Source organism: Accipiter gentilis, chromosome 12 (genome assembly GCF_929443795.1).
Source record: "Accipiter gentilis chromosome 12, bAccGen1.1, whole genome shotgun sequence".
NCBI lineage: Eukaryota > Metazoa > Chordata > Aves > Accipitriformes > Accipitridae > Astur > Astur gentilis.
In genome coordinates, this window is record NC_064891.1 from 28,631,300 (window position 1) to 28,658,836 (window position 27,537).

The 27,537-nt window shown below is 41.9% G+C and overlaps 1 protein-coding gene across 15 annotated transcripts in view; it reads left to right on the forward strand.

Annotated features, from left to right (window-relative positions):
* Positions 1–27,537, forward strand: part of ADGRL3 (adhesion G protein-coupled receptor L3) — a 525,365-nt gene that overhangs the window by 223,919 nt on the left and 273,909 nt on the right. For 14 of the 15 annotated variants that reach the window (XM_049815198.1, XM_049815210.1, XM_049815213.1 and 11 more), the window contains 2 exons: positions 18,685–18,705; positions 19,442–19,655. In XM_049815198.1, coding sequence (XP_049671155.1) covers positions 18,685–18,705; positions 19,442–19,655 — 235 coding nt within the window. The remainder of the gene's footprint in view (positions 1–18,684; positions 18,706–19,441; positions 19,656–27,537) is intronic. The other variant, XM_049815203.1, reaches the window with a different exon arrangement.

Consider the following 27,537-nt stretch of genomic DNA (forward strand, 5'->3'; position numbering starts at 1 on the left):
GTGTAATCCCAGCCATGCTTATAAGTGGAAAATGCAAGCCTAAGGAAATATGACCAACTCTTGGTGAGATACAGTGCGATCATTCTGTGGCTAGCAGGCAAATGCAAGCATGTTGTGATAACAAGCCTATGCAAGAGAGGAGGTTTTTGCCTGGAGGTTCATGCAGCTGACATACAGCAACACCACTTGTGGTAGGGCATGGCATCCTCGGACAACACTGGAGAATACCCTGGAGCAGGGGGGCAGAGCAGATATCTGGGTGCTCTCCAGTGTTTGCATTTAATATAAGGATGCAGCTGAAGGAGATGAATGTCTACAGGGCGAGGTGAGGATAAAAATAAAAAGAAGCCTCTTCTCTTGGCCTTGTCTCCTACTCCCTCCATCTGTGCCATGCCTGTGTTGCTTCTGAAGCATAAAATACTGCTAATGCTGATGGAGAAATCATTGCATTTCTTGAAACAGCCCCATCCTTGATGGGTGGCTGACAGCATCAAGAGAACCCTTTAGCAAACTGAGGAGTTGGTCCAGTCCAAGGCCATTAAGGAGGATGCAGAAAAGAAGCTGTTATCATTGCCAAGGAGGAAAGATACACTGCTGCTTAACTCATGGCAAAAGTAGCCGTTGCTCTGGGCTATGGCAAGCTGACCTGGATGAGTTCCTCAGCTTCCTGACCTTAGGAAGTTGTTATGGTAAGTTATTATTGTGTTTCTGAATGCAGTCGCCTGTGGTGGAAGGGCTTCCAGGCATGGGGATGGTTGTTGATGGGATTCATATGGCAGGAGCACAAAGATGGCACAGAAAATGATCACTGAGAAGCACAATGCCGAGGTCTGTGCACTTCTACAGGGGTGATGGTGCAGAGTACGGGCAGGCTCACCCAGCAGTGCCAAGCTCTCCAGCACTGATAGCCTCCAGCCTCCTCATCTCATACCTGCCTTCTCTCTGCCCTGGTTCGCTCGCTGAAATGATCAAGGCAGGAGAAGGAAATGAAAAACAAAAGTCCCCCAAACCACTGCGTGGGATCCAACTAAGCTTTTTGGTTGGGCTGAAAGGAAAGGTTTCCTGTAGGTTCTGTTTATTTATTTTGTATAGCTGTTTTATATTGCATTAAAAGAAATATAAAAATATCTTTGCAAGGTATTTGTTTTGTTTGGAAGATATTTCAATGGAGCAGTGTTGGCTGTGTATTTAAAAATGAGAGAGGGAGATAGTGTTTGAATATTACTTTCCAGTTCTGGTGTGCCTTACAGATTGCTTTGTTCTGTGTGAATCTGGGTGAATAACACATTTGACTGAAACAACTGCCGCAAACTTATGCCTGTGGCTTTGAAGTTAAGTGAAGTTGTGGCACCTCTTTATTTAATTCTGCTAATAAAGGCAGTTTAATTTTAGGAACATGGTGTTTTGTCGTGTCCTTGCCTGGCACAAGATACATGGAAATAAACTCTCAGTGTTTACTGGATTCACTGTGCTCTATGTGCTTGTGCTGAACAAGGATGGTGATGCAGTAAATGTTCACAAAAATAGGAGTTGCCCTCTAACTTAGGGGTCCTGGACCCAAGCCATGCCAGAGGGGTGTTGCCACTATGGAGAAAGGATAATTTCCAGGACTGTCTCCATGTATGACAGATCCATTAACAGGCATCAGCCAGAATAATTTTATATTTGGTCTTGTTTTCTTGTTGCCACTGGTGAATGAGGATGGAAGCAGAAAAAGCTGCTTACAAAATGCCTCATGGATGTCAGCTGGGCCTTTGAAAGCTTTTTCCTGTACTGCTTAAAAGATGAGACTTTCTTTTTTCTTTTTGCAACATTTTTGGGCTGTCAAGAGCCCTACCATAGCCTGGAAGAGCCTCCACTGGGTCTGTTCTGGATCTGTCAGGCTTTGTATCTGCTAGGTAGGCCTCTTGTGCAACACTTGCTGGTCCTCAAAGTTAACATCAGCAAAGAGAGAAACAATCAGGTGGTGACAAGGCAGGGAAGGCTGGCGTGATGTTTTCCCCTCATGCTATTGTTATGTTTAGGGACTTCTCAATATGCTGCTGAAGCTCTCCTGTCTCTTTTGGTATTGGAGCAAGGACAAGGACTGAGCCAGCTTCCAAATTTGGCTCATGTTGGGCATCCCCTGCAAGGCACGTGCTGGGAGCCATCCCTGTATGGGAAAGATATAAGAGGAGGGGGTAAGCACCTTGCCTTTAGGTTAGAAATGGGACAACGGGTGAAGAAAGTCAGTTTATAGTTGGTGTAACAGTGTACTTTATAGCCAGGTTTTTAGGAGCTTATCTCCCGCTTTTTAGATGGCTTATTTGTTGAATTCTAGTCAGTTCAGTGAATTAAACTTTTTTGCTTCACCTCACTTAACTTCTGTGTGCAGAGAGGCCTAAGCAATTGATACGACTTTTGCTTTTTGAGGCTGTTATTTTCTCAGGAGTTTTTGACTACTGTTGTCTCTTTTGCAGTTGTTTGTTTTTCTGCAAAAAGGGGCAAAGCCTTTGTATGTATTTTATTCCTTTGTCCTTATGCATCAGTTAAAAAAAAAAAAAAGAGGGCAAAGAGGAAACAGAGAGAAGCAGGGGTCCCTCCTTCCAGACCTTTCTCTCCAAGGGGCTAGGTTCTCATCTATCTCTTAACAGGCATTAAAAGCAGAAAAGCAATATATTACTTTGGATTTACTCTGAGAGTAGCTGATTTTGAGATTATAGGAGAGTCATCTCACTGAACAGCTGAAGAACTGATGATGCTTGCGATACTGCATCTCTGCCATTTCTGTGCTCGGCTTTTGACATAAAGACCGACTTGCCCAAGGCGTGATAATATCCCAGCAAGACACGTTTGTACTGTTGCGCCTGAGTAACGTAAATCTGTAAGTTAACAATGTAGGATTATTTCACCAAAGTAACTGTAACCCTAGACCCCCTTTTCCCCCTCATGTCTGTCTGTAGCAGTAAACAAACATTTTGGATTTGATTTGTGTAACAATATTATGATGTACCCATCTTATTGTAGGCTTCTCCTGAAGCCTCACTAAGTAGCAGTTGATGTGTTCAGCACAGCCTGTTTATGGTTGTAGTGGGGGGAACTGATTGGCATGCTGTCTTCTCCCTGTCTGCTGGTATTAGTATTCATATCAAAGCAAGCTGTTTGGTTCCCTTTCTCCTGGGCAACTGCAGGAGTCAATCACCACTCCCTGATGTGAATGGCAACAAAGACAGAGAAACTGTTTGTTGATTCTGAGCTAAAGAGCCCAAGCAGGTGCCTTGATTTCAGAGAAACTGCCCTGTGAGGGATCTGCAAGGTTCGTCTGCCAGCATTCTTCTGAACTGTTACTCCCAATGCATTTTGGCAATAAAGAAGAGTGAAAGTGATTCCACTGTGAGAGTCAGACCATCATTAAAATATCTACCTCTGTAGAGGGGCTATGCTGGCGGTAAACGGGTTATTGACTTTTGGCTCCTATTTTGACTAAAACTACATACAGGATGTAAGGACTCCAGCAAATCCCAGTGCCTAAGGTGGTAATGTATTCTGTAAATCAATAATCTATTAGTAATAAAAATGACCAAAGCATGCATCCATTAAGGATTCATAATAGAAATTTGTTTAGGTTATATGCTGTGTGTATTGATTGCTGCTATTTAAAGATGAAGTATGTCTTTCAAGCAGAGTGCTTATATATGTAGCTGCCTACATTTTAAATCCATTTATTTTTAATATGAAGATGAACTTAAATATCATGGGGAAATATGTATGAATAGAAGTCAGTATTTTATACTGCAAAACATTATGGGAATGTAAGTATGCTGAGAAGCCACAAGTAGATGTCTGATGTTGCTGAAACCTAAATATTGGACCTGAGCAAAATAATAAGCAATATATGTGGCAGTCACTCTTTGCAGCTCCAGGCTTCCAGGTAGCTTAAGTTTTTCTTGGCTTTGCACCTTAACATTGGATTTTTCACCTTTCCATGTTGTAGTATAGTGTATAATATAGCATGACATAACATAGTAATACTGTGCCCGGCTTTGCCCAAGTGGCAGGGACAGATCTGTGGTACGGAGCTGCCAGCAGAATGGAGACCCTGCTTCTATGCAGTGCTGTTGGCTCTCTGCAACTGCCCACATCTGGCGTGAGTGGCTGCTCAGTCAAAGAGGAGTTACAGGTCCACGCTGGGGTTGGGGACACTTGCAGCACTGTGACTGGGAGGTAGGATTTGGAAAACAATGCCCCCATCCCATCCCATCCCATCTCATCCCCATCATACCAGGACCCTAAATGCCTCTGCCATTGATGTGATGTTGTAGGGTGTACACTGCAAAGACTTTACGTAGCTAATAGCACTTAGAGACCAGTTAATAGGCTTTGCAGAACTATATTAGTTTATTAGAGAACCATATCAGAAGCCTGAATTAAAAAACAAAACACCCCCCCCCCCAAAAAAAAAAAAAAAAAAACCACACAAAAAAACCACACAAAAAAACCAAAAAACCCAAAGCAGACAAACCTACTAAAAATGTAGTGCCATACCTACACTTTAATCCATCCTCCTAAACTTAATCTGGCTGACTGCTAAAGACGCATTGGACCCTGGACCAGTGAAGAGGTACCTTCATAAGAATGAATGGTTGAGGAAACAATTCACATGCCATAGCTGCACTCTTTATGTCTCACTGCAGCAAATAAAAACTGTTTTAGATTACACAGATTACGGTTCATTATGAAAACAAAGCAAGCCTCTGACTGAAATCCCATCTGTTGGTTTGCATTAAGCAATTCCCTTCCTCCTCCTTGCCATCTTTTATTCCTAGGAATTCAAAGAAGCTGTCCTGGAACATTTTTTGTCTATTCACGACCATTAAAGGCAAGATACAAACCTTCTTTGCATGGATGAGCGCAGCAGGTATCTGCATAAAAGCTGACTGAGGGAAGTTTTTTTGTTGTTGTTTTTTTACGCCAAGATAATAAATTCAGTGGGTTCCATGCTGCCAAATTTCTCCCTCTCTTCCTGTTTTCTTTCTCCCAAATCTTCGTAGATGTTTAGAATACAAAGAGACTCCTGTGATCAACAAGCCAGGCTGTTTGCACAATAGACATCTCACCTAGTAATTTGTGAATTAGGCTCCCATATCTTCTGTTTAAGCTGTAACATATCTTCCAGAAAAATACTCAGTCATGATTTAAGGACTTCAGCTGATAAGGAATACATCATATACCTAAGTAAACTGTTCCATGGTAAATTACTCACATTGTTAAAAATACGTACCTTATTTCTAGCCTGAATTTATCTGCCTTCAACTTACAGCTCTTGCATCTCACTTGCCTTTTTCTGCTAGTTCAAAGAGCTCCCTATTGTAAGAAATATCTTCCCTCTGTAGATACCTGAAGATTACAATGGTTTTTTGGACTAGTTAAACAGACTAAGCAGCTTTGGTGTCTCACTTGTAAAACTGGCTTTTCAGACTCTACTTGGGTTTTTTATTATTTTTTATTTTTAAATTTTTCTTAAGTTCTTTTGCAAACCCTTTCAAAGTTTCTGACAATCTTTTTGAATTATAGACACCACAATGTACATGTTCCAGTAATGGACTCATTAATACCATATGCAGGGCAATTTCATCTTCCCAATTCTGCTTGTTATTCAACTCCTAATACTCGCAGAAATCTTGTTTGCCCTTTGAGCCACTGTGTAGCATTCAAATTCTTATCAATCATGAAAACAGTCTTGTTTCAGAGTGACTTGTGGGGCTGTGGTCTCACATAATGAGCACTTTTTGTATTCCTATGTGGACTTGTATTTGTCTGTGTTAAAGCATGGTCTGCTCGGACAGCGTATAGATCAATCTGCAAAACCGACAAGGTCCATGTCATTACTTAACATTTCATCAACTTTTGCCCCGACTGCAAATTTGGCAAGCTTTGAGTTTATTTTCTTTCAGATCATCAAGAAGTGTGTTGAATGATACTGGACTGATGAGATTCTTGCTGAACTTCCAGAAATGGTTCAGCTGGGATGACAGTTCCACGTTTACATTACTTTTTAAGAAGCAACAGCTAATGCATTTTTTCTGTGTGCAGTCAAGCTTATGTTATGTTTTTATAGCCTCATTATTTTTTTTATTTTTTTTTTTTTTAAAGTTTCCTAGTAGCAATGTGACAGTGTCCCAAATCAACTTAAAAATCAGCAAGGGCTCCTAAGAGGGTTGTGGTGTTTTGTTTGTTTGTTTTTTCTTTTTTTTTTCCAAACTCCTGCATAGAAGATATCTAATTCTTAAGAATGAAAAATATTAGGCTGTTTGCTATTATATCTTTCCTGATATCTGATAGAACAAAAAGCATCTCTTTATCACTGTGAATTATGAATACAGCTGTTTGTTTGCTTCTTTCCAAATACAGATTGGAGTGAAATACTGAACATTTGTAGGGCATTGATTTCATGCTTGATAACTGGTTGTCTTTGACACATACACCTTACTATTTCAAAAATACTGCTGCTGCTTTAAAATTTTGCAAGCATATTTTTTCTTACTGTCATGGTCCACAGTTATTTCATTTGTATTTGAACTTTTATTACTGCATGTTTGTTTCCAAACTGTAATTTGTACTTGTTAACTACATTGCTGCCTTTGTTGTCTTTTTTTTAAGTGAGGGTAGACTGCAATCTCATGATTGCAGAGTTGGGGATTTTGTCATCTGGAAACAGACTTCTCAGTTTACTGTCTGCATTTTTAAGCTTAAAACTTTTTCTATTTAATTTTGTGTGAAATATTTTAATCTACATGGAGCTATCCTGGTTAAAACCCTCAAGTATATGTTACGAGTCAGGACTGTGGTCTTATTTTACTTTCCAAGTTAAATTGGTTTGTGGCAATTTGCTCATAGACATCTGGTGGAGTGTGTGTTTGTTTGTTTGTTTGTTTTGGGGGGGGGGTTGTTCGTTTGTTTTGTTTTTTGTCTGTGATCAATTTATTTGTTAGAACCTTTTATGAAGGTTTTTCCTTGTGCTCCAAAAGGGCCCTTGGAAGGCAGTGACAGCAGAATGCTTTCCTTGAATATGAACAGCAAACACAAGATGATGGAAATACGCAACAATTTTATTCTTAGAAAAAGCAGAAAATTCTAGTTGTAAATTATAAATAACTCTAGAAGAACAATGCTTGAAATAGGTACAGAAGGAAATGGGTATTATAGGTACAGGAAAAAGTGCTTGAAATGGATCCTTTGTTAGATAAAAGTCTGTTTCTATTTAGAAAGTGCACTTAAATGTACTGTAACATAATTACATTAGAAATTTAACTAATAATCTCCCAGAAGCAGTTCTCTGGAAACCTTTCCATTGTGTTTTTTTCAACTTGGAGGAATCCTTCAGAAACTTTTAGGGAGGAACAGTACAGGAGGATTTGGCAAGTGTCGCAGGTCGGTGCTGGGTGGGGGTCTTGGTCCCTGCAGGCTCTCTGCCTCCCAATCCTGTTGGAGGGTACCCCTAACCCTGGACTGGGGTACTGGGGACTCCTGCCCCAGATGCAACGGCACCCCAGCCTCACCCGTCCTCCACACTCAATCAGAGTGAAGCTGCCTAGATCATCTTCTGTCCTGGGAGGTCAAAGCCAGGACTTTGTAAGCCTGAGGTCGGTGTTATTCCAGGTCTCCTAAATCTCCCCTGGCCGAGAGGGAGTGCTCGGCTGGGGGTGCTAGATCCTGCATCTGTTCTCACTGATCGGGGAAACTGCATTGGACGCTGTTGTGTGGCTGAGCTGAAGTGCCCAGGTGTGCCTGAATTAACTTTGCTCTTCCAGTTCTCTAAGGACCTCCTCTGCGTTGTACCCTTCTGTCTGGGCATTCTCTGCTGTCCCAGCAGTGCTGTCTTGTCTGGGGCTTGAAAAAGTACTGCTCTTTCTGACCCCATATCTATAGAGGAAAGAGGGATGGAGTCTTTAATCGGGGTATTTCATTGAAAACTTTCTTTGCCTTCAGCCCTGATATTTCTCTCTGGTTTTGTTGGGCAATTAGATCCTGGTTTTTGTTGCCAGAGAGATCAACAAAAGATTTACTTCTTTCATCTACCTCTTGGAGGAAGAGAATTTGAAACAAGATTAGTGACTGAGTTTGAAAAAAGAGGAAGCAAAAAAAGTCTTCCATCCATCATAGCTGTTTGCAGTGTATTTTTCCTGAAGCAAGTTAGAGAATTCTTTTTTCAACCATATTTTCATTGAACTGGTGAGCATTGTGCCCTCAAGTATACTATCTGCATCTGTTTGTTACCTGTGCTACATGGCTATCCTTTTCTGTGCCACTGTGGCTCCTGTCTCTAATCTGCACGTATTTCCTCTTCTCTTTAAAGTGTCCTTTGGGGCACAGACCCTCTTTTTGTTCAGTCGTGCACAGGGGTGTCTGTGAAGGAGCCCTATGCTTTGCCACAAGACAAGTAATAAATCATGATATCCAGCGTTGTAGGGACTTTCATAAAACAAGGTCGCCTTTTAACCAGTACTGGCTTGTTTTTTTTACCGAGCACAATGTCTCTGTGACTATTCGTACTTGTGACTGCTGCTTTTTAAAATTCTTTATTTAGACTATTGTTAACCACTTCTGAAGGCTGGAGTGGAAAATGAGTGGAAACATGTATCCTGGTGTCCCCTGCTTAGTTTAAACTGAAATTGTGGTGTGTAGAGGGCAGGGTTCAGAGCATTTATTGCAGATAAAAATGTCATAAGACAAGTTTGGCCACACTGTCCTGCTCTGGCTGCCCTGGGTCAGTGCTGGCAGACCTGATGGTGCTACGGGATAAACATCACCTCCCTAGCGTGAAGCCCAGGAGCTCTCAGCTCTGTTGCAGAGCTGTTAGCCTGACTCTTCTGGGAGCAGTTAATCAGTTCAGAGCATTTCTGGGAGCCTACAGGTGAGCATTATTTCAGATTTTTTTGTGGCTCACCTTGAGATGGGCAGTATTGTGTGTATATGTGTATTATATATACACACATAGGTATGTATACAGTGTTTCTGGAGCAGTATTTGCACAGGCTGCATTAGGTGGAAAAATATTTAACCATAGTGTATGCTGTGAGCAGGTGGGTGCAATAGGAAACTTCATCACTCAGGATTTTAGTTGTGTTTCCTAGTAAGTGAACCATTTTGTGGAGTTAATTTAATTCATTAGTTTTAATGGTTTGCTATTTTCTACTGAGGAGAAGGGGTATCTGTAGGCAAAAGTATGTGATTTCCCTGAAAATCTGCTTTTACTTGGAATATATTTCCACCCGAAGCAAGTGTGCACGTTTCAGCTCATTCCCCAAATTTAATTCTCCTGTTATTCTTTATTTTTAAGGCTGGGGGGAAGTAAATAATGTTGGTCACTACTCAGATGAATGTGTATGCTTCTGCAAAGCTCTTTTCAGCTGCTAGTATATTTGAGGTGAAATCCTCGGTCTTTTGAGGTCAGAGGGGAGTTATATCACAGGCCTTGGGGAGAGTCATGATTCAGAGGGCTGCAAAGAATGGCTTGCCACAGCCTACTTGTAATTCTTGTTAGTGTATCAGCAAAAAAAGTCTTAGATCTCATGCCTCTCTGTCTGAGATGGAGCTCATAGATGTTATGCTATGGAAATCCTCATCCAGCAGCTGGGGACTGGGTTGTCTTTGTAGATTACTCACAGATCTTGCTCATAAGTACCACTAGTTTCTAAAAAACAGTTGACCTTTAAGGTGTGCGGAGTAAGAGCCCCAAATTTCATCATGCCATGTAGAAGACTACACTTCCCATTTTGCCTGTTACATGTATCTCATGCATTTATAGAAGTGTATGTGTATATAATAGAATATATATATAATGGACTGCAATTCTGGGAGGAGTCAAGATCTTAAAGCAGTCTCAGGCTTCTTTATAAAACTTTCACAGAATTATGGCTAGTGGAAAGAACAAATTCTCTGTTATTTATGGCAGAGACTCAAAGGAGCTGTGATGTCTAAAACACCAAGAAAAATCACAGTCATTTATTTAACAATTTACAGTTTAGCCATATCACTTCCTGAAGATGTCTAGTCTTCAAGGTCTGGGTAATTTCTTGTAAAACCAACTCTAAAGGAGTCAGTCTTGGGCTTCAGTGATGTAAAGCGATTGGTTTAAATGATAAATATTTGAGCCCCTGGATTTTTATACAGGTATTTGAATGATGGGCTGTAATACTTAGGGAGAAATTCTTCTCTTTTCTTTGCCTGTCTTTTTCTCTGGACAGTTCTTCAGATTTCACATGGTTCTCCTTTCCGGGCAATACAAACTTAAAAATAGATATACTGCTCTGGTAAAAAAAAGTCCATAAACAGCACAAAGTAATCCTCACTCTGCTGTTCATCATTTCTTTAATAATACAGATACTTCTACAAGAGCTTTAATGTTCCCCTTCAGAGGCTATTCAGGGAACTGTAAATCAAAATTAAACTTTAACTTTGAGGAGGTGTTACTCGGTAGGAATCTATTACTTGCAGTCACTCTGCTCTTCAGCAAAGCTCCAAATACATCTAACCTGTCTGATTTGCATCAACCTTAATTGGATTTCTGAACCTGCTGAGTTCACTGGGTCTCTTCCTGATTTTTGGAGTTTTTGGTTTGGGGTTTTTTTTTGTTGTTGGATTTTTTTTTTTTTTTCATTTTTTCTTTCCTTCCCCCCCCCCATTATTTTCTCCTGTGGTGACATAGAAGTCAAATCTGGGCTTTGTTGCATGCAGCCATCCTCCATGACAGACCTTATCTGACTGCAGAGGATGCATTTGGGTCTCGGTCTCCTCTAGCTTATCCTTGCCCTGTTTCCTGTAGCTCAGGGGTGCCACCTCCCAGTTCATGGTGGTACAAATGCATGTCCTCAGCATTTGGGCAATATCCATCTGGGGACACCACTAAATCCTATTGAAGTGCATTTTGATGACATACCTAAAAAAGCCCTGCTGGTAACAGGAAAGTTATTCCAGATTTGCATTATTTTACCATGGATAAGAATTTAAGCTAGTGTTTAAATGGAAACAATAATAAGGTGTAATGTTAAATGAACTTATGATTTAATATGAAATCCGAAAATGGTAAACAGATTCTTTTTCCTTAATGTTCTTAGGCTAAACCCTTGAGACTCATTAATCTAACTGCCTCTATGATTACACCTACTATGGTGGTTTTATAAAAGTTTTTATCTGAGATTAAAAAATTAACCTTACTAATGGCTACAATAAAAAGCTACAGTGGAGTAATTTAAAATGGGGCAAATTTTGTTATTACTCAAATTCTACTCGTTTCACCACATTAATTTGTGCTGCATTAAATATGAGACTTCAAGGTTGTACAGCAATGTCAAATTCAGAGCTTCTTCCCTGTTTTGGATTTCTTTTCTTTTTTTTTTTTTTTTTTTTTTTTTTTTTTTTTTTTTTTTTTTTTTTTGAGACAGTTAAGTAACAGCAGTAACTTTGCATTGGGTAAGCAATAAATGGCATGGATTTCCTTATTGAAGGCCCCACCGTGATTTGTGGTATGTGGATTTGTAAAAAGGACTTGTCCCTGTGGCACAGAACCTAACTCTTCCTTTACTGAGAACACAAATGTCTCAGTGTTATGCACCAGGATCTCAAAGCCTGATATTTTAAGTAATGTCACTATTAGGCTGGAGGGCAAGTTTAGCATAAGGGTTGGTTATACATCTTATGCACTGCAGTGCAGGGCTTTAACTGCAGACACTTTCCCTATCTGTGCAGTCTTCCTACACTTGAAAGTTAATTCACGGGAAGGAAGCCTGTGGATTTAAAGAGCAGTCATATCAGAGTATCTTCTTGTACGTGCCTTTCGTTACAAATGAGATGATCCACTGCAAAAGAAAAGATACTTGGGAATAGCTTTTTCCCATGATGGCGCCTAAATATTAATGAACTTGCATTCAACCTTCGCCTTGGAGACAGCGTTTCATTTGTCTGTTGGTCTCAACTTGTTGCTTCTGCTTTAATTAAATTCATTTAAGTGACATTTAGCTCAGGCTGGGACTGTGCTTCTGACCTCTGATTTGAAGGTGGGTTGCCATGTGTTTTTGAAAAGCACGTTAAATTCGGCCTCCCTTCCTTCCTTCTAAAAATCTTTTGCTTCCTTTCTATGACCTTAGCTGACCTTTTCGGAGCTGATTCAAGTCTACCAGCCCAGCAGAAACCTCTCTTTTTCTCACCACTCCCCTGCCCCAGCTGGTTCAGTTTCTTTGTGGACTACTGAGTTGGCCTGCCTCGTGAAGGGGTCCAGCGAGCACCAGAACTGGGTGCAGGTCCAGCAGATGAAACGGGGCTGGAGATAGGAGGGCTTGCTTGGGGCAGGAGGCAGAACCTACTCTCCCTTCAACTGCAGTGACCTGGGAGGTTGGCTTACCCCAGACCACTACCTGTTAAGCAGCATGAAGGGTGCCCCTTGGTGACGCCTTGCCTTGCAGTGTGCTCCGGTGTAAATATTAGCTGCAGAGGTATTCACCTCTCTGTAAGTGGGGGATTTGTGAAGGTGAGGGCTTATTGAAAGAAACGTTTGTTGCAATTCTCAGACTATTTCCCATCGCTCACTAATGAGGCAGCGGCCCATGAGTTGCAGAAGATGGGAATGGAGGAACGGAAAGCAAGCATGTACTCCTGCTGCACTGCTTTCTACTGCAGGTCTGGTTCAGTTCAATGCCACGTCTGCCTTCTTGCCTCTCTCCCTTTACGTGTCCTCAGTCGCTTCCTACTGTCAGACTCCTCCGTTAGTACCTCATAGTTACCGTCTGGTTTCTGTGGTCTTGCTCTTTTATCGCTTCGTCTCCTTTCCTCATAGGGCCTTGCAATGACCCATTTCCCTCATGAACACCCATCCTCAGATGCAAATGTATCCACTTCAGGTTACCTTCTTTCCTCTTTCTGTTGATATTTCACCAGTCCTCTTTGCCCATTATCTGTGACTTCCTTTTCTCTTTAACCCTATGGGAAGAGCTAATCTAATACTTAGAGAGTCTAGGAGAATCTAATACTTTTTACTAATGAGAAAAGCTTCTCCATATTTTGAGCTAGGGTTTGGGAGAGTGAATGGAGAGAAGAATGGTATTTACTAGCTGAGCATGGCAAGGAGGTGAGGAATATCAGTGGTATGAAGTGTGAGCGGCAGAAGTGCCCCAGGATGTAGCTGTCTGGTGCTTAACCCTCTGGCTGCTGTCCCTGGGCTTTCTGGGCATCTGACGGGTGGTGGAAAGGGCCTGCATCACCCTTTTGAGATCTGACCTCTAGGGTGTCTAGAAATGTGGAAGGGGGAGATCTGCCATGGAAATAAAAGGTACTTTCCAGGAAGCTGGTGCTTGGGGGCAGAGGCCTGTTTCAGAGATGTGCCATTTGGGACTTGGCTAAGCTTTTTGTTGTGCTCCTGTTTCCATCCTTGGCTGTGCCACCTTGGAAAATGCACTGCCTGTGTGTGGGTTTGGCTGCCCCTATAGAAGACCCCCTTCTGTGTTTAATACACCGTTCTCCCATGTCTCCTCTTCGTCATGGGGGAGGGTGTCAGATATAAACATGCTGCTGAACATCTATTGTATTTTCACTCACATAACCTGGGAGCAAATGCCTAGCAAGTGTCACTTGAGTGTTATAATGGAGGTAGATTAAGCAATTTATGGAACCATAATATAGTTGACCTCAATCTCCACATAAAATTCACAGGGAAGGGTGTGAGGTTTTGTTTTGTTTTGGGGTTTTTTTAGCTTTTCTTTGGTTGCCATGGCTGGGGTGATGCACAGCATTGTGTTTCTCTTCTGTTTTTGTTTGTGTTTTTTTTGTTTTTGTTTTTTTTTTTGTATGCTCCATCCCACTGTATAAGAGGATGCTCTTGCAGTTTGTGAAGTCTGTCCATAGCTGGCTGTTTGCTGGGTAAGGGGGATCACTGCTTCTGATGAAGGTGCCCAAAGGAGAGTTGCAAATTGTTTTTGGTATCTCCTATAAAATAAGAAAGCCCAAGATAGCCTGGGGGGACGTGGGTATTTGATTCACATGGGGAAACCCAGGCTGAAGCCACATTCTTCACCTTCTGATGATTATATCTAGTTCTCTTCTTCCTTTCCCTAGCAGATTTTGGAGTGCTTAATGGAGAAGATTAGATATTTTTCCCATTTTTATAGATGAGAGAGCAATCAACTGAGGTACAGAGGGGAGAGCCAGGAGTGGAGACCAGCACAGTCTGGCTCCAGCCTTGCACTGGTGATGGCTCCAGCCGTATGGCCACAGTGGATGCCTTCAGTCTTCATTTCCTCCCCAGGGGAGCTGGATATGGATGTTGCAAGCATTTGCTGCAATGTCCTGGCACCAGCCATTGTCTGTAGGATGCACCTTTAACCCCTCTGCAGGCTGAGAGTAGAAGAAAGGCTTTTCCACCCTGTCCCCCTAGAAAAGATGGAGAGTTCTTTGCTATTTATTTTGTCATCAGCATATGTAGCGAAAGTGGTGGCGAGAGAATAATATGTCCATATTTGTATACTAATCACAAATTTACAGAGAACTTTGGACCAACCAGTTTTTTTTCAGCTTGTCAGAACTAGATTGGTATTTGTGAACAATGAAAATACTGGGGAATGGGCGTATTGTACATTGGAGAAATGTTCGTTGTCACTATCTTTAACCCAAGTTTTTGTCTGCTACTAATATTGTTGAGATCAGAGTCCAGGTATAATTTGGATTAATGAAAAAGGAGACAGAGAAGAAGCACTGTTCTGTGTTTGCACGCTGCAAATGAATGTACCAATGAGACTGTATATCTTAATAGGGAAAAGTAGGGCCCTGATTTAGACGAGCACTTAAGCATGTGCTTCTCTTCAGGGAGTGACAGAGTCCTATAAGGCCTATTGACTCAACAACTAAAAGGGATTTCAGCTTGTATCCATACCTGAGTAGGTATCAGAATAGAGGGAGGGGAGGATTGTTTTATTATTACTTTCTGGGTTTTGGTGTTTTTTTCCCCCACAGAGTCAAGGTGAACCATGGGAATATTAAGTACTGCAAAATTACAAACACAGAAGCATTACTCCAACTTCGTAGGAAACCTCTTCCCCCAGCACGTTGTGTTTGCCTTTGGGAACAGTAAGTCAGGTATTTAGCTGGGAAGACCAAACTATGTGCAGAGCTTGTGAAAATAATTATCTCTACATTTTGAGCTTTTGTTTCACCGCCCTTAAATATGGACTGAAATTTCACTCTGAAAATTCTGAGCCAGAACATGATTTTGCTGGCTAAATTGCATATAAAACCTAATTAAAAGCATCATCCCACACTTTTCTTTTAAAAGTACATCTACTACCATCATGCCTCTAAATGTAACAGAGCTCAACAAGTCTCTAGCAGCCAAGAAGACATGTAATTTAAAGGCTATTTCAGCATTTGATTAAGCACACAGTGATAACTACAAGCCCATGCCCTGCAGGCATGACAAGAGGCAATTATGTTCTGAGGTCAAAAGGGAGGGGGAGAAAAAGCACAAGATTTTGATGACTTACTTAATTTCCCAGCTCCTGAAATTAGCAGAGACAAAGAAGTTCTAAATCGCCCAGATAAAATCCTGTCATTATCTGTTGCTGTTTCACCCTCTGCTCTCACTTTGCCCTGCAGAAGCTCAGGAGGGTGATTTTCCACCAAATGGCTGCACTTAGAAAACTCAAGTTGGCACATGTTTAAATGTTAAAAAGAGCCTTTTTCAAAATCTTTAAGTTCTGCTGTCTCTATTTAGATGGCTGTCTGCACATAGGATCCTGGAAAAAGACACCTGTTTTCCAAAGCAGTGAGCAGCCATCAGCACCTCTTGACTTCAAGCCAACAAATTAGGTCACTTAGGAGATTAAATAAGGAGCTCAGTGAGAGACTGCAAAGATGGGGAGCTGCTCAAAGGAGAGAGAAGTGTATTAATGAATTAATACAATGGTGCTGTGTATTTCACAGATGGGCTTTGATGTATCTTATTTCATAGCAAAAAGCAAAAAAATCTTTGCTCCTCACAGGAAAACCAGTAAGAATGTTTGAGTAAGATTATCATTTAGGGACGCAACATCAAAAATATCCAGGAAATGAATGTTGACTCCGTGATACCAGAGTGAGGTGTCTGTAAGTGAAGGCTGCCCTTCTTATGGCAAGCAGTCGAGTGATTATATGAGAAACAAAAAGGTAAATTCCAGTAAACGGACAGCCACATCTAGAAATGTTTGCATGTGTCCAGAGGTTCTTTAGTGGGAAGTAGAACATGAGCTGTTCTGTTTGGAGACAGGTGTTTGCTTTTGGTTTGGGTTTTTTGCGGGGAGAGGGTGGAGGGTAGTACTGGGGACTTACATTAATGCAATTTTAGTAGCTCAATGCCATGAAGTCTTGTATACGGTAGAGATGCCCAAGATACAAGAAATGTGCTCTCACACCTGGTACAGAAATGTGTTTAACAGCTTTTACTAAAGCTCTGTAATTTCATATTAACTGTGAAGTCCTCCACCGGAAGTCTGAGGTACTACCTCATCATTGTTGATAGAGTTGCTGTGAGATTAGGATGCTATCTTTGCCCTCAGATAAACTTCTATTTCAAGAAAACTATATTGCTGGTATCAGTTCCTAGTGTCTTATTTCCAGCAAAGCACAAGAGTTAAGATTAGCTGCATATGTACAGGATTGCTGTTTGACAAATACACCAGGTTTGTACAAGTGAATTCCCAGTTAATTTCTGTGATTTTAAGCAGGGTTTTCCTCAACCATCACATGTTTAATGTCTGCTTTCTTTGACAGTCTAGAATAGTTATTGCAAAAACATGCATAGGAATTAACTGCAAAAATATACTTTCTGAAGCATGTGAGTCAGCATTTTGAGCTTTGTTTTCTATAGTGGGAACTGTAAAAAGTAAAGTAGTATTAGCAACTGTCTTTGCCATTTCTGTAGCCTACGGTAGCCTCCCAAAGAAAAGGATTCAAATTGCCCAAGAACTGGGCCAAACCATAGCTCCAAACAGCTAATATTGACTGTAAACCTCATTTTGCCATTTCTCGGCAGTTATTAGGAGTCCTCTAAGTGCATGGCAGGAGGAGGGAGGGCACTTGGCCTCAGCATTCTGCCAAAAGCTGCTAGAAACCTTCTGCCTCCCGTGTCGCCAATCTGCTCAGGTTTAGTACAGAAGAAGCTCAAAAAGAGAGCTCATCACAGCTCTTTTCCAAAATCAGCAGCCTGGCATCAGAAATTTTCTGGTCAGCACTGGACCTGCGAACGCTAAAGGTGATGCAGGCAAATATAAACTCTCCCTCTGTTCTCACAGAGTCCGGTGTTTCACAGAACAGGGGCTGCTGCAGGCTTCTGTGGACAGGTCCTTCTAAGTGGACTTAATACCTCTTGCTGTTGTTTGTAGGGCAGGCTAAAATTGCTGGGCTTTGCTGACTCTGCCTTTCTGATGGGCTTATCTCTCTGATCAAATGTTGTCTCTAACTTTATGTCCCATCCTTCCTCCACTCACCTTGTTGTTGATTAGTGACATAAAGGCAAGGGTAAGAACGAGGTATTGCATCTCAGAGGTTCACGCTTGTCCTCCTGGTTTCCCTCCTTCTGTAACAGGAGAATTTGGTCGTGCTAAGAATTTACTGCATTACACAAACGTATGGTGCAATGTTATCTCAGAGCAAAACTGTTTCTCTGATCGCGGGGCAGGAGGACATCTTACATGATCCAAACCCTAAAGCTATGCTAATTGTAGAAGCTATTATTCAAGAATAAATGCGTGTCTGTCTTTGGCATTTAATCCACAGTTTGGCACATCAGTAAGGATCTGATATTAGAGTAATCCCTGCAAATTTACAGAAATGGGAATGTTTATCTGTCCAATAATACAAATCTAAATGAGACAAGTGACAATAATAGAAGGCTTCACGGAAGTTAGTGTAATGTGTTGGATTGCTTCCTGCCAGACAGACAGAGCAGCCTTGATACAGTTAAGGGTTATATCGAGAAACATCGGTATGCTCTTATTTCCATAAGCCAACTTGGCGTGCATGTACCATGTGGAAATTTTATCGGACAAGACAACAGTGCATTGGAAGGGATTTTTGGTTTGGGGGAGGATATTTTGGTGATTTTATAATGAGGCCAGGGGGCAAGTGAGTTGTTGAAAGATACTCAGAGTCAGATGGACCCTGGATCTGTTCCAGGGTTAAACCTTCCCTGACTGCTCTGTGACCATCACATAGATATGGGCTTAGTTTATATGTTGAGTTTTGTGGTTGGCAGTAGTACAAAATGGAGCCAGAAGGACACACCATAACTTCAGCTGGAATCCTTTCTGGCGTGGATGAATTTTCATTCTCGTGGAATGAGGAAGGGAAGGGGCTGGCTTTTGTTTCAGCTCGCGGCTGGTGCACTCAGCTGGAAAACAAGTATTGGGTTCCCAGCTTCACTGTGGATTTCCTGTGAGATCTTCTGGAAGCCGCATAACCCTTCTGCAGCTGAGATGAGAAAGACGATGCATAGCTACTTCATAGGGATATTTGGGGGATTAATACATTCACGTTTGTCAAGCTGTTGAAGATCTTTGTATCAAAGAGGCTGTAAAGATGGGAAATATTATTGCTTGTTGTCATGTGAGCTTGTTTACTAATGCTTTAGGGCTTTGTTTTCAAGGCATCTCAAAGCATGTTTCTTTTTTCTTTTGCAAACTGTAGCCTGGATTTCTTTTAAAACAGGTAAGATTTCTGAGAGCTCTTTAAATTAACTTTACAAGTATGCGCCAGTATCGAACATCCAGGCAGATGCCAAGCAAAGCTGAGACTGAGCTTTAATCACCCAGTGTCCCATATATTGGCCTTTCCATGCAAAGTATCACTGCAGGGCCCAAACTTTGGGATGGTTGCCAGAACCCGCAGGCCATCCCCCGGCACACTGCGGGCTACAGCAAAAGCCATTAGGCTCATGTTTTCTAAGGACCAAGAAAAGGACCAGGAGCAATGCAGATGTTATTACATCTGCAGTTGGACAGATGCAGTCTCGCTGAGCAGGTGGGATCCTGGTGCTTGTATTGCTCATTGTCAGAAAATTTCCCCGGGTTGATCAAGTACAACACAAGACTGTAATTTTATATATCAAAGCTAACTAGCTTTTCACCTGGTAAGTAGAAGTAATAACAGTGCCATAGTTGCTATTTACCTCTTTCAATAGGGGATTTCTAAAGCCCTGTATAAAAGAGGTCATTAGCTTATTTTTGAGATGAGAAAATCAAGTCGCTGAGTGAAGAAGTGATTTCTCTGGGCAGCCAGCAAGCTGGGGATCGGACCCTGTTTCTGCAGACCATATCTCAATGGTATCAAAACTATCTCAGTACAGCATATGGATAAAACCTGCTGCTACACGTTGTTCTGCTTTTAATCCTAGCCTCAGTGTGGAAAGTAAGTGTTTGCTGTGTTTCTGTGTTAATCCTTGCAGCTTTTAGCCGTGCCCCGGTCCCCATGGCTGTGGTCCGAAGGGAGCTGTCCTGCGAGAGTTACCCCATAGAGCTTCGCTGCCCGGGAACAGATGTTATCATGATCGAAAGTGCCAACTACGGGAGGACTGATGATAAAATCTGTGACTCTGATCCTGCTCAGATGGAGAATATCCGCTGTTATCTGCCAGATGCCTATAAGATTATGACTCAGAGGTATAGTATTTAATATTGTTTGTTTGCTGACTGTTGGTTTTTTAATCCGGTATGTACACACCAGTTTGTGTGTGTGTTTGCATAAGAAAATGCAGGTACTTAGTCCGCATGTGCACAGAATTACAGCTATCATTGCTAAACTGTGGGTTTAACAGAGCTGGGTTAGCATCGCACAGTATAAATAACATTTGCTGTAAGTACTACTATCTAATCAGTCATCTTGATACTCACTGTGTCCCAATTTTATCTCTGAAATTACCTAAATATCAAGGCTCTTAATGAACATATAAGTGAAGTCTTTCTCAAATGCACATTCACTGTTTTTTTGTGCTGTGTTCAAACAGATGGCAAATAATCTCCTTTAAATAATTAATATTTTGTGTTCAGAATAACATTTACATTTTTCAAAATGCAAAGAAAAGTCTCCATCATTCATTGTGTTGCCAGACTTTGTTTTAGGGAGGATCTGAATTCCCAGTCAAGGACTCACATTCACGTTGGTTTTGCAGAAAAACTTGGTAATTTTCTGTATAATAACTATTGCTGTTAAGTGTGGCTGCTGCATCAGGAAATGGTAACTGAGATGCATGCCACATAGACAGAGTCCTGTATTGCAGAGCCAGGGCCCAAAAGTTTATTCCAGCCTAGAGGTATACTGATTGTGGAAGGCCTTTAACTGTTGCTGAATTTTTCAGGGTATTTTCTGGCACAAGAGGTGTTGTGGGAAGGATTCGTAAGCCACAGTTCTTGACATGTAATTGCATTCAGTACATTTTTCCTAATAACTACACATGAATAATTATTCAGTGCATTTGGCTGTTAATTAAATAGTAATAAAACTTACTATTTCAGGGTATTAATAATGGGATTGACATAGGCAAAGTGTTGCTAATTGAAGTCATGACAACAGTGTTTGCATGGTGACCTAATGGCTAAAGCAGTGTAAAGGTTTTAATGGAGTATCTTGCTGTTGTTTGCTCTGAGACATTTTGCACTAAAGATGGAGTTGTGTGAGCAACAGAAGAGAAAGCGTGAGTTTCATCTATATTTGACATGCTAACGGCTATTTTTGAGCTCCTTTTAGAATTGCTCCAAGTCAAGGATTTAGGTCTCAAAATCCTGAGAGGTCTCATGAAAAATGTCCTTGTCGCTGCATATGGCTCCTATAAGCCCATTCTTTAAGTTAAACCTTCTTGCGTAGCTGGTTGAAGTCCTGTTTTGTAGGATTGTGCTGGTTACATTTTCAAGACAAGGGGAAAGGGTAACAACACGCCATCAGCCAGTCCCTTGGATTCGGCATGGTTTTAGTGGAATTACTGTAATTCTCCTGTTCAGGTTGTTAGTGGCTTCAAGCAGAAACCCTTAATCCTCTGCATATTGGCAGAATAAAACCATGTCATCCCCTTTGTGGGCCATTACAGAGTACAAAGTATTAATATTTTTATATATACGTAGTAATGTCCTCCAGGCAGTAACTTCCAAGCCAAATGCAGACCTCTGCAATCTTCTGGTCAGTCCCCACGTGTACCAAGCCTGCAATAAACATTAGCCCTTTGGTCAGGGAGGGCACATAATCATGTTGTGGGCCCACAGTGCTGGGATGAAAACTCATGTTGATTACTTGGCTCCAGATACCACCACTGCGGACTCAAATGGCTTAGCAGAGAGTTAGCAGGGAAGCACATCTCTGGGGCAAAGCATCTCTGTTTTTCCATTTGGGAAGAAAGTGGTGCTGCGAAAGATGGCCACTGAGGGGGAAATGTCTTGCAACGGAAAAGCAAATCCCTGCTTTCTGAATATTAATATCTGTGGGGCCTTGCCTGATGCTATTTATCAGTGAGGAGGCTCAGGAAAGGGTGGTGGCTCTTTGCATTTAAGGCATTTGATCAATTTTCATGAAGAAGCGTGCAATTGTGTTATTAATTAGGTACTCTTGAGTTTCTTGGAAATAAATATAACCTGGTTCTAGTTAAAAGGCAGGTTAAAAAGGGGAAAATACTTTGCATTTTTATGTCAGTCTCATTTCTTTTTTTAATCTCCATTTATTCAAAGAGTTGAAACAATTTAAAAATAAAACCATTAAAATGAAATATGTTCTTAAGATGCAAACCAGTCTGCCAGCTCACAGCTCTGAGTATGCCTTACAGCTGAGCCTCTGAAAAAAAGCACTTTAAAAGGAAAATCGTGACAGCCTAGTAGTTGTGGCACTAACTATGGGATTTTCTTCTGAAAACCTCTACCTGCAAAATTAATGAATTCAGCAGTATTTGGGTGGTTTCGCAGATGAATGCAGGCTTTAATACAATGAGCTTGCCTTTGCTAACGCTGCGGGGTGGGGAATCAGCTGCTGGGAACTAAAGATCCTCGTGGCAGTATAACCTGCATGGTAATCGAAGCTGTCTGCATATGGAAAGAAAAATGATATGCGCAGTGCATGCTTATTATGCATTGATTAATTATTGCATTCATAAATACACAGTCCCGTTGTAGCTTTCATAATAAGTTGTCTAACTGCTGGCAGTTTTTAATCAGCAACACTGTACAGCCAACTTAGGCACATTATGGCATGGCTGTGGGGAGGGGGAGAGGGAAAGGTGGGAAGAAAAGTATGTGTGAGACAGAGATGTTTGTTGTTGGTATGTGAGCTGAGGCTGCGAGTGAGCAGATTTATGGCAGATATTAGTGACTGCTCCCCCAGCCCACCCTCCCCCCCACCAAAAAAAATTGAGCTAGTATGTTTCTTTCTTCTGTATGTTTATTTAAATTAATTTTGCAGACGAGTACGTGGGGCTATTTTGAAAGGGAAAGGCATAAATCTGATGGTGTGTTTGTGGAGCCCCCTGAGCAGAAGGACACAAGGAGTTCTTACTGCAAGCATTGCCCTGAAAATCTCTAAAATCTTTGGAGTATTGCTCTAAGTAAAGAACGTTTAAACAGCTTGTAGAGAGCTATTTTATAGGAAATTAAATCTCTGTGGCCTATTTTGTTTTTTAACTTTCCAGCTCTTCCTTCAAGCATTCGAGCAGCAGCTGCCCATAAAAGCTCAGGAAGAGTGCTTTATGGACTGAAGTTTTTCTGATATGATTAGAGAAAAATGTATTTCGTAGCATGTTTGCTTTGGAGAAACATCTTTTCGAGGGCTGTAACAAACAATTAAATTCTAACCATGCCCATTGTAAACTGTGTGCACTGTACCATGGGAGACTTCACTATGTCCTCCCTTGAGCAACTGTGCTGCAAAATTAACATATCATCCATTCAAACAGACGGGGTTCTCTGTGAACAATAGGGAAAAGCAGCCTTCTATTCCCGTAAGAGTTGCCTTTGTTTTTATAGTGTTAACACTGCCATTTAATCTATTAAAAAACACCCCAAAGGAAAAAAAAAAAAAGTTTTCAGCACGGTCTCTTGAATTCCTTGTGGATGCTTTCCACCAAGGAAATGCCCAGCTCAGAAAGACAGAAATCTGTGTATTACTTTTTGCATGCTGTGGTTTCACTACAAGTCAGTGGAGTTAGTCACCTCATAAAAGTGCCCCACAAATTTAAGCCTGCAACACGGGCAAGGGAGTTAAGTATTTGGTTGCCTACTCCTTGATTCAGACAAATATGCTAGCGTGTGCTTCTTTTTAAGGCACATGCTTAAGTGTTTTGTGGAATGATGACCTGCCCGTGTGCTTTCCTGGGTTGAAGCCAATGGAAGGAAGAAGATGGGTGGATCAGGTTTTGCATGCACGTTTACAGAACTGTGCGCTGTAGATACCACCTTAGTGTTTATTACTAAGCTCCTTATCCTTTCCTGTAGGCTTTAACCTTTTGCTGCAGTAGAGCGTTGCAGAGCTCTTGTGGGCCAATATTGCCACTGCTGAATTGGGGATGAGGGCTGAAAACTGCTCAGCTCTCCCCTCTCTTCTCCCCTGAAGGGAGCACTTGACCCGTTTTGTGTCCCACAGGCAAGACACCTCTTGCCCAGAGCTTCCCGCTGCTCCGAGGACAGATAAACTGTAGCTCCTCCGGCAGAGGATGTGTAGCCCGCACAGTGCAGCGGGACACGTACCCCCTGCTCTGCTGCAGCTGGTCTTGGTGCCATCTGCCCCCAGCAAAGCACCCTGTTGCAGTAAAGGTCAGGGCCTGGCAGGTGAGTGCTGCAGCTCTGCTAGTCTCCTCTGCTGGGTGAGCAGGTAGAGAATTTCTAGTAGCTCCGTGGGAGGCACAGCTGGGAGGTCCTAGATGCCCTGCCGGGCTGCAGTTGCTTAGCTGAGCTAGTTTCCTTTAGGTTCGAGTCTAATTGTGTGGTTTGTCCCTGTGGTTTCAGTGTTGGCATCATTGATGAAGCCTGCAGGTCAAGACCTAGAGTTTAAAAAAAAAAAAAAAAAAGGTGCAATTAAGAGTGTCAGACTGTTGTTAGCTGCTTGATGCTTTCAGATTTCCATTTAGCTTCATCAGAGGGCCTGATCTTTTTACCTGAGGAGGGGCACTCACAACAATCCTGGTAGTCGGAAGGATGGCGGCAGGCACTTTGCACAGGATGGGTGAGAAGAAAGAAATTGTATGAACCAGCTTGCATTAAACTGCAAAGATTTTTCATCTCCTGAAGGGCTGTGTTTTGTTAATGTTTTTGGTTGATGACCTGAAAAATGCAGGAGTCTGAAACGAGTGCCATTATTATTGTAATAATATTGCATCTCATGGTGTGCTGTTATTGATGCTGTCAGAACCTGTGATTTTCAGGACAATTCTCAAACGCCAGTGATCTGCTCTTGCATTGGGAAATAAATAGGCAGGGTTATCCGTATTTTACAGATACGATAATTCACGTTAATTGATGATGAAGTGGCCACTGGTTTTGATCACACCAATTTTGAGGTCTTCTCGGAGTCTTTTATATTAAGTAGCTTGTCCTGGTGTATGTGGGGAGGATGTGCAGGACAAGGAGAGCTGCAGACCTGGAGGCTCTGTAATGACGAGGCTGTCAGTAGGACTGAATGAGCAGACTTCAGCTGAATTGCAGCATAGTTGTGTCAGGCTCTATAAAATTAATGGCATATTTCTCAGAAAACAGCCCCCTGCTTAGACGTTGTCATCACCTCTGACTCAGATACTGAATGCCCCATTTGGTAGGAACCCCTCCACCTTCTCCTGCATCCTGGGTACATTTTGTGAAGACTGCCAAGATACTACTCATTTTTCTAAATTTGTTATCACACAGATGGCATGGGAAGTGCGTTTCTGAAGGACTGAGATGTTGCAGTGGGAAGCTAGGCTCTTCTCTTTCTGGGAAGCATAAGTCTGGTGCTTTGAGATCGCCACGTGAAAAGCATCAATATGGAAAAATGCTAATATTTCAGTTAAACATTAGTTTCTGTAAACAGTAGAAATGGACAGGGACTACTGAAGCTCACATTCCCTGGATTCTGATTTTAAAGGCTAGAACACAAGGCTCACCACTTGGTTAAAGAATCTATTTTCTCACCATGCAGAAAGATATTTTAAAATGAAGCAAAGTCTACTAATCTCATCTGTACCTTGACCCTGGGACAAGGGCACGTACACTATTACAAAGAGGAGAAAAAAAAAAAAAACCAAAAAACCAAAACAGTAAGTGCTAGTGGAGCAGTGTGCACTGAGCTGTTGAATCACTCTAAAAAAGGTCGCTACTTCCCAGCCTGTACAGTCTTAATTTATCCTACCTCTTCCTTCCCTGAAAATGCTGTCAGACCCAAGCAGAGGAGTAAATTCTGAAAGCAACAGCCCCCTGGAATTGCCCTAGTACCGTAGTAAATCGGGGCTTGTCAGCCCAAGCGTCTCATCTGATTGCAGCTGCCATGGTAACAGATGATGAGGAGGAAGTAGTTTCTGAAGGTAATTAGGTTCCAAACCATCGAAGGCTCTGTAGATCAAAAATAATGCTTTAGGCTTCCCCGGGTACCAATTGGTAGCCGTGGCCAGCTATAAAACACCACACTTTAAATAAATAAATAAATAGACAGTTGAATTGTGCTGTGGCTGCTGGGTTTTGGTTGCTGTTAGCACACAATTCCAATGTGCTATCATTTCAGAAAATCCAGACTTGAGCTGAGAAAGCAATGTGGCCAAAGGGAAAGGCCTCCTTGAAGTGCGTAGGCTAGAGGAAGCTGGGGAAATTCATCATTGTTGTTTTCTAAGAACATTTCAGTTTGCCAGCTATTTTGTTTTGTTTCATTTCATTTTTTTCCCCCTCGCTGGCCTTAACTGACAAAGAGAAGACATGGGATAATCTCTTGGATAAATCATGTCTTGAAGTGGCCTCAGAAGTGCTGAATGCACGATGTGCTGAAAACCGTGCAGGGAAAATCCAGGTTTATTACTCCATCCATTACTTTACTAGTGTGAAAGTGGTCAGCTCCAGCCTGTCAGGGGGAACGGACTGGCCAGCCCTTGGCAGCCTGCCGCGTGTAGCTTTTGCCAGTGGGAGAAGACCTATGTGAAACATGCTCCTGTCATCTGTTTTTTCTGAATGTTTGAGGCTCGTTGGGAACAGCAGCTACTAATGTGTACCCAGGGAGGAAGTGTTGAGCAAAGATGGAGACATTGCTGACAGTGGTGTCCACCATTTGAAACGTGTACTGCATTTATTACCGTGTTGCGGGAGGTGGGTGCAAGCACATAGAAAACCTTCCTGTAACTGCAAGGAAGGGCGATCAGGGAAGATGCAGCTCTAGGCCCTCGAGTACTATTCTCTGCTTTTACTGAAACAGGTTTTGTACCGTGAAAAGCATTATCCAAGGTGCCTGAAGAGCGAAGTTTAAAGCGAGGCATCTGCATGCTGCCCATGGCACTTCCTGCCTGTTGCCTGTATTGCTGAAGTGATGAACATCGAAGATGCTTCTGCTCAGCCTTCCTACACCTTCAGTCTGCCTGAATGTGACAGCCTTACAAGGCCGTCACAGGGCTTGCTCTTCAGATGCTTGGCCATTTTGTCACGAGGCTTAAATTGATTTAGAGCATTGCAAGATAATGTATAAGGTTTATTCAGGCTAAGTAGACTTATACTGTCTTAAGATTAGAAAGAAATAATTCGGTTTGAGTAGAAGGGATACATACATGCTCCTTCTCTGGTTAGTCTTCTGGCTAGAAATAATGGCTAAAGGGCTGTAAGGTAAGATGACTTTGAAGTAATGCATCTATATCAGTTTCTTTTGCTTTTTTCTTTCTTCTTGTACAAAAGAGCTCAGTTAGTCTGTGCCTGAGGTCAAAACTGGGTTTATATGCAGGGGATTGTCTATTCTCCAAGATGTTTCAAAGCTTTCATTCAGCACATTTTTGACTGCATCGTTTGTGAAATCTTTGGAGCTTGAACTCCGTATTCCGTTCCAAGACATGTAAAACCAGTGCTGGCTTATACCACACCCTTTCTGTGTGTATGCCTGGGATTTCTGTACTTCTCTGCAGGGCTGGAAACACTCACTGCAGACCTCAGTCACCTTTGCATGCTTGCAGTTTGGCATCCACAATGTAGCTTTTTATTTTGTGTGATCACTCTGCTGATACCAAATGCAGACAGGCAAAAGATGGGTGTTGGGTACAAACCATTTGCTTGCCAATATGGACTGATGCAGGCAATGTTCCTGGATCATCAGTTCAACACGGTCCTTAAATTTATGTGTGAGTTTTGTTACTGGGATGAACTGAAGTTTATTTCAACCTCTTTGGGGAAAGGAGGGATAGAATGGCTTTTATCGGAAGCAGTGACCCAAGAAAAGGTTTTGCTGCCATTATAATTCAGGAGAGGGAATTTATGTATCAGTAAGCAAACTGCATAAGAGATGCTGGGCCGCATCTGTGATGTAAAGGAAGGGCAGGATATGGAATTTATGATTAGAGCCATCTTCTATGCATTATGC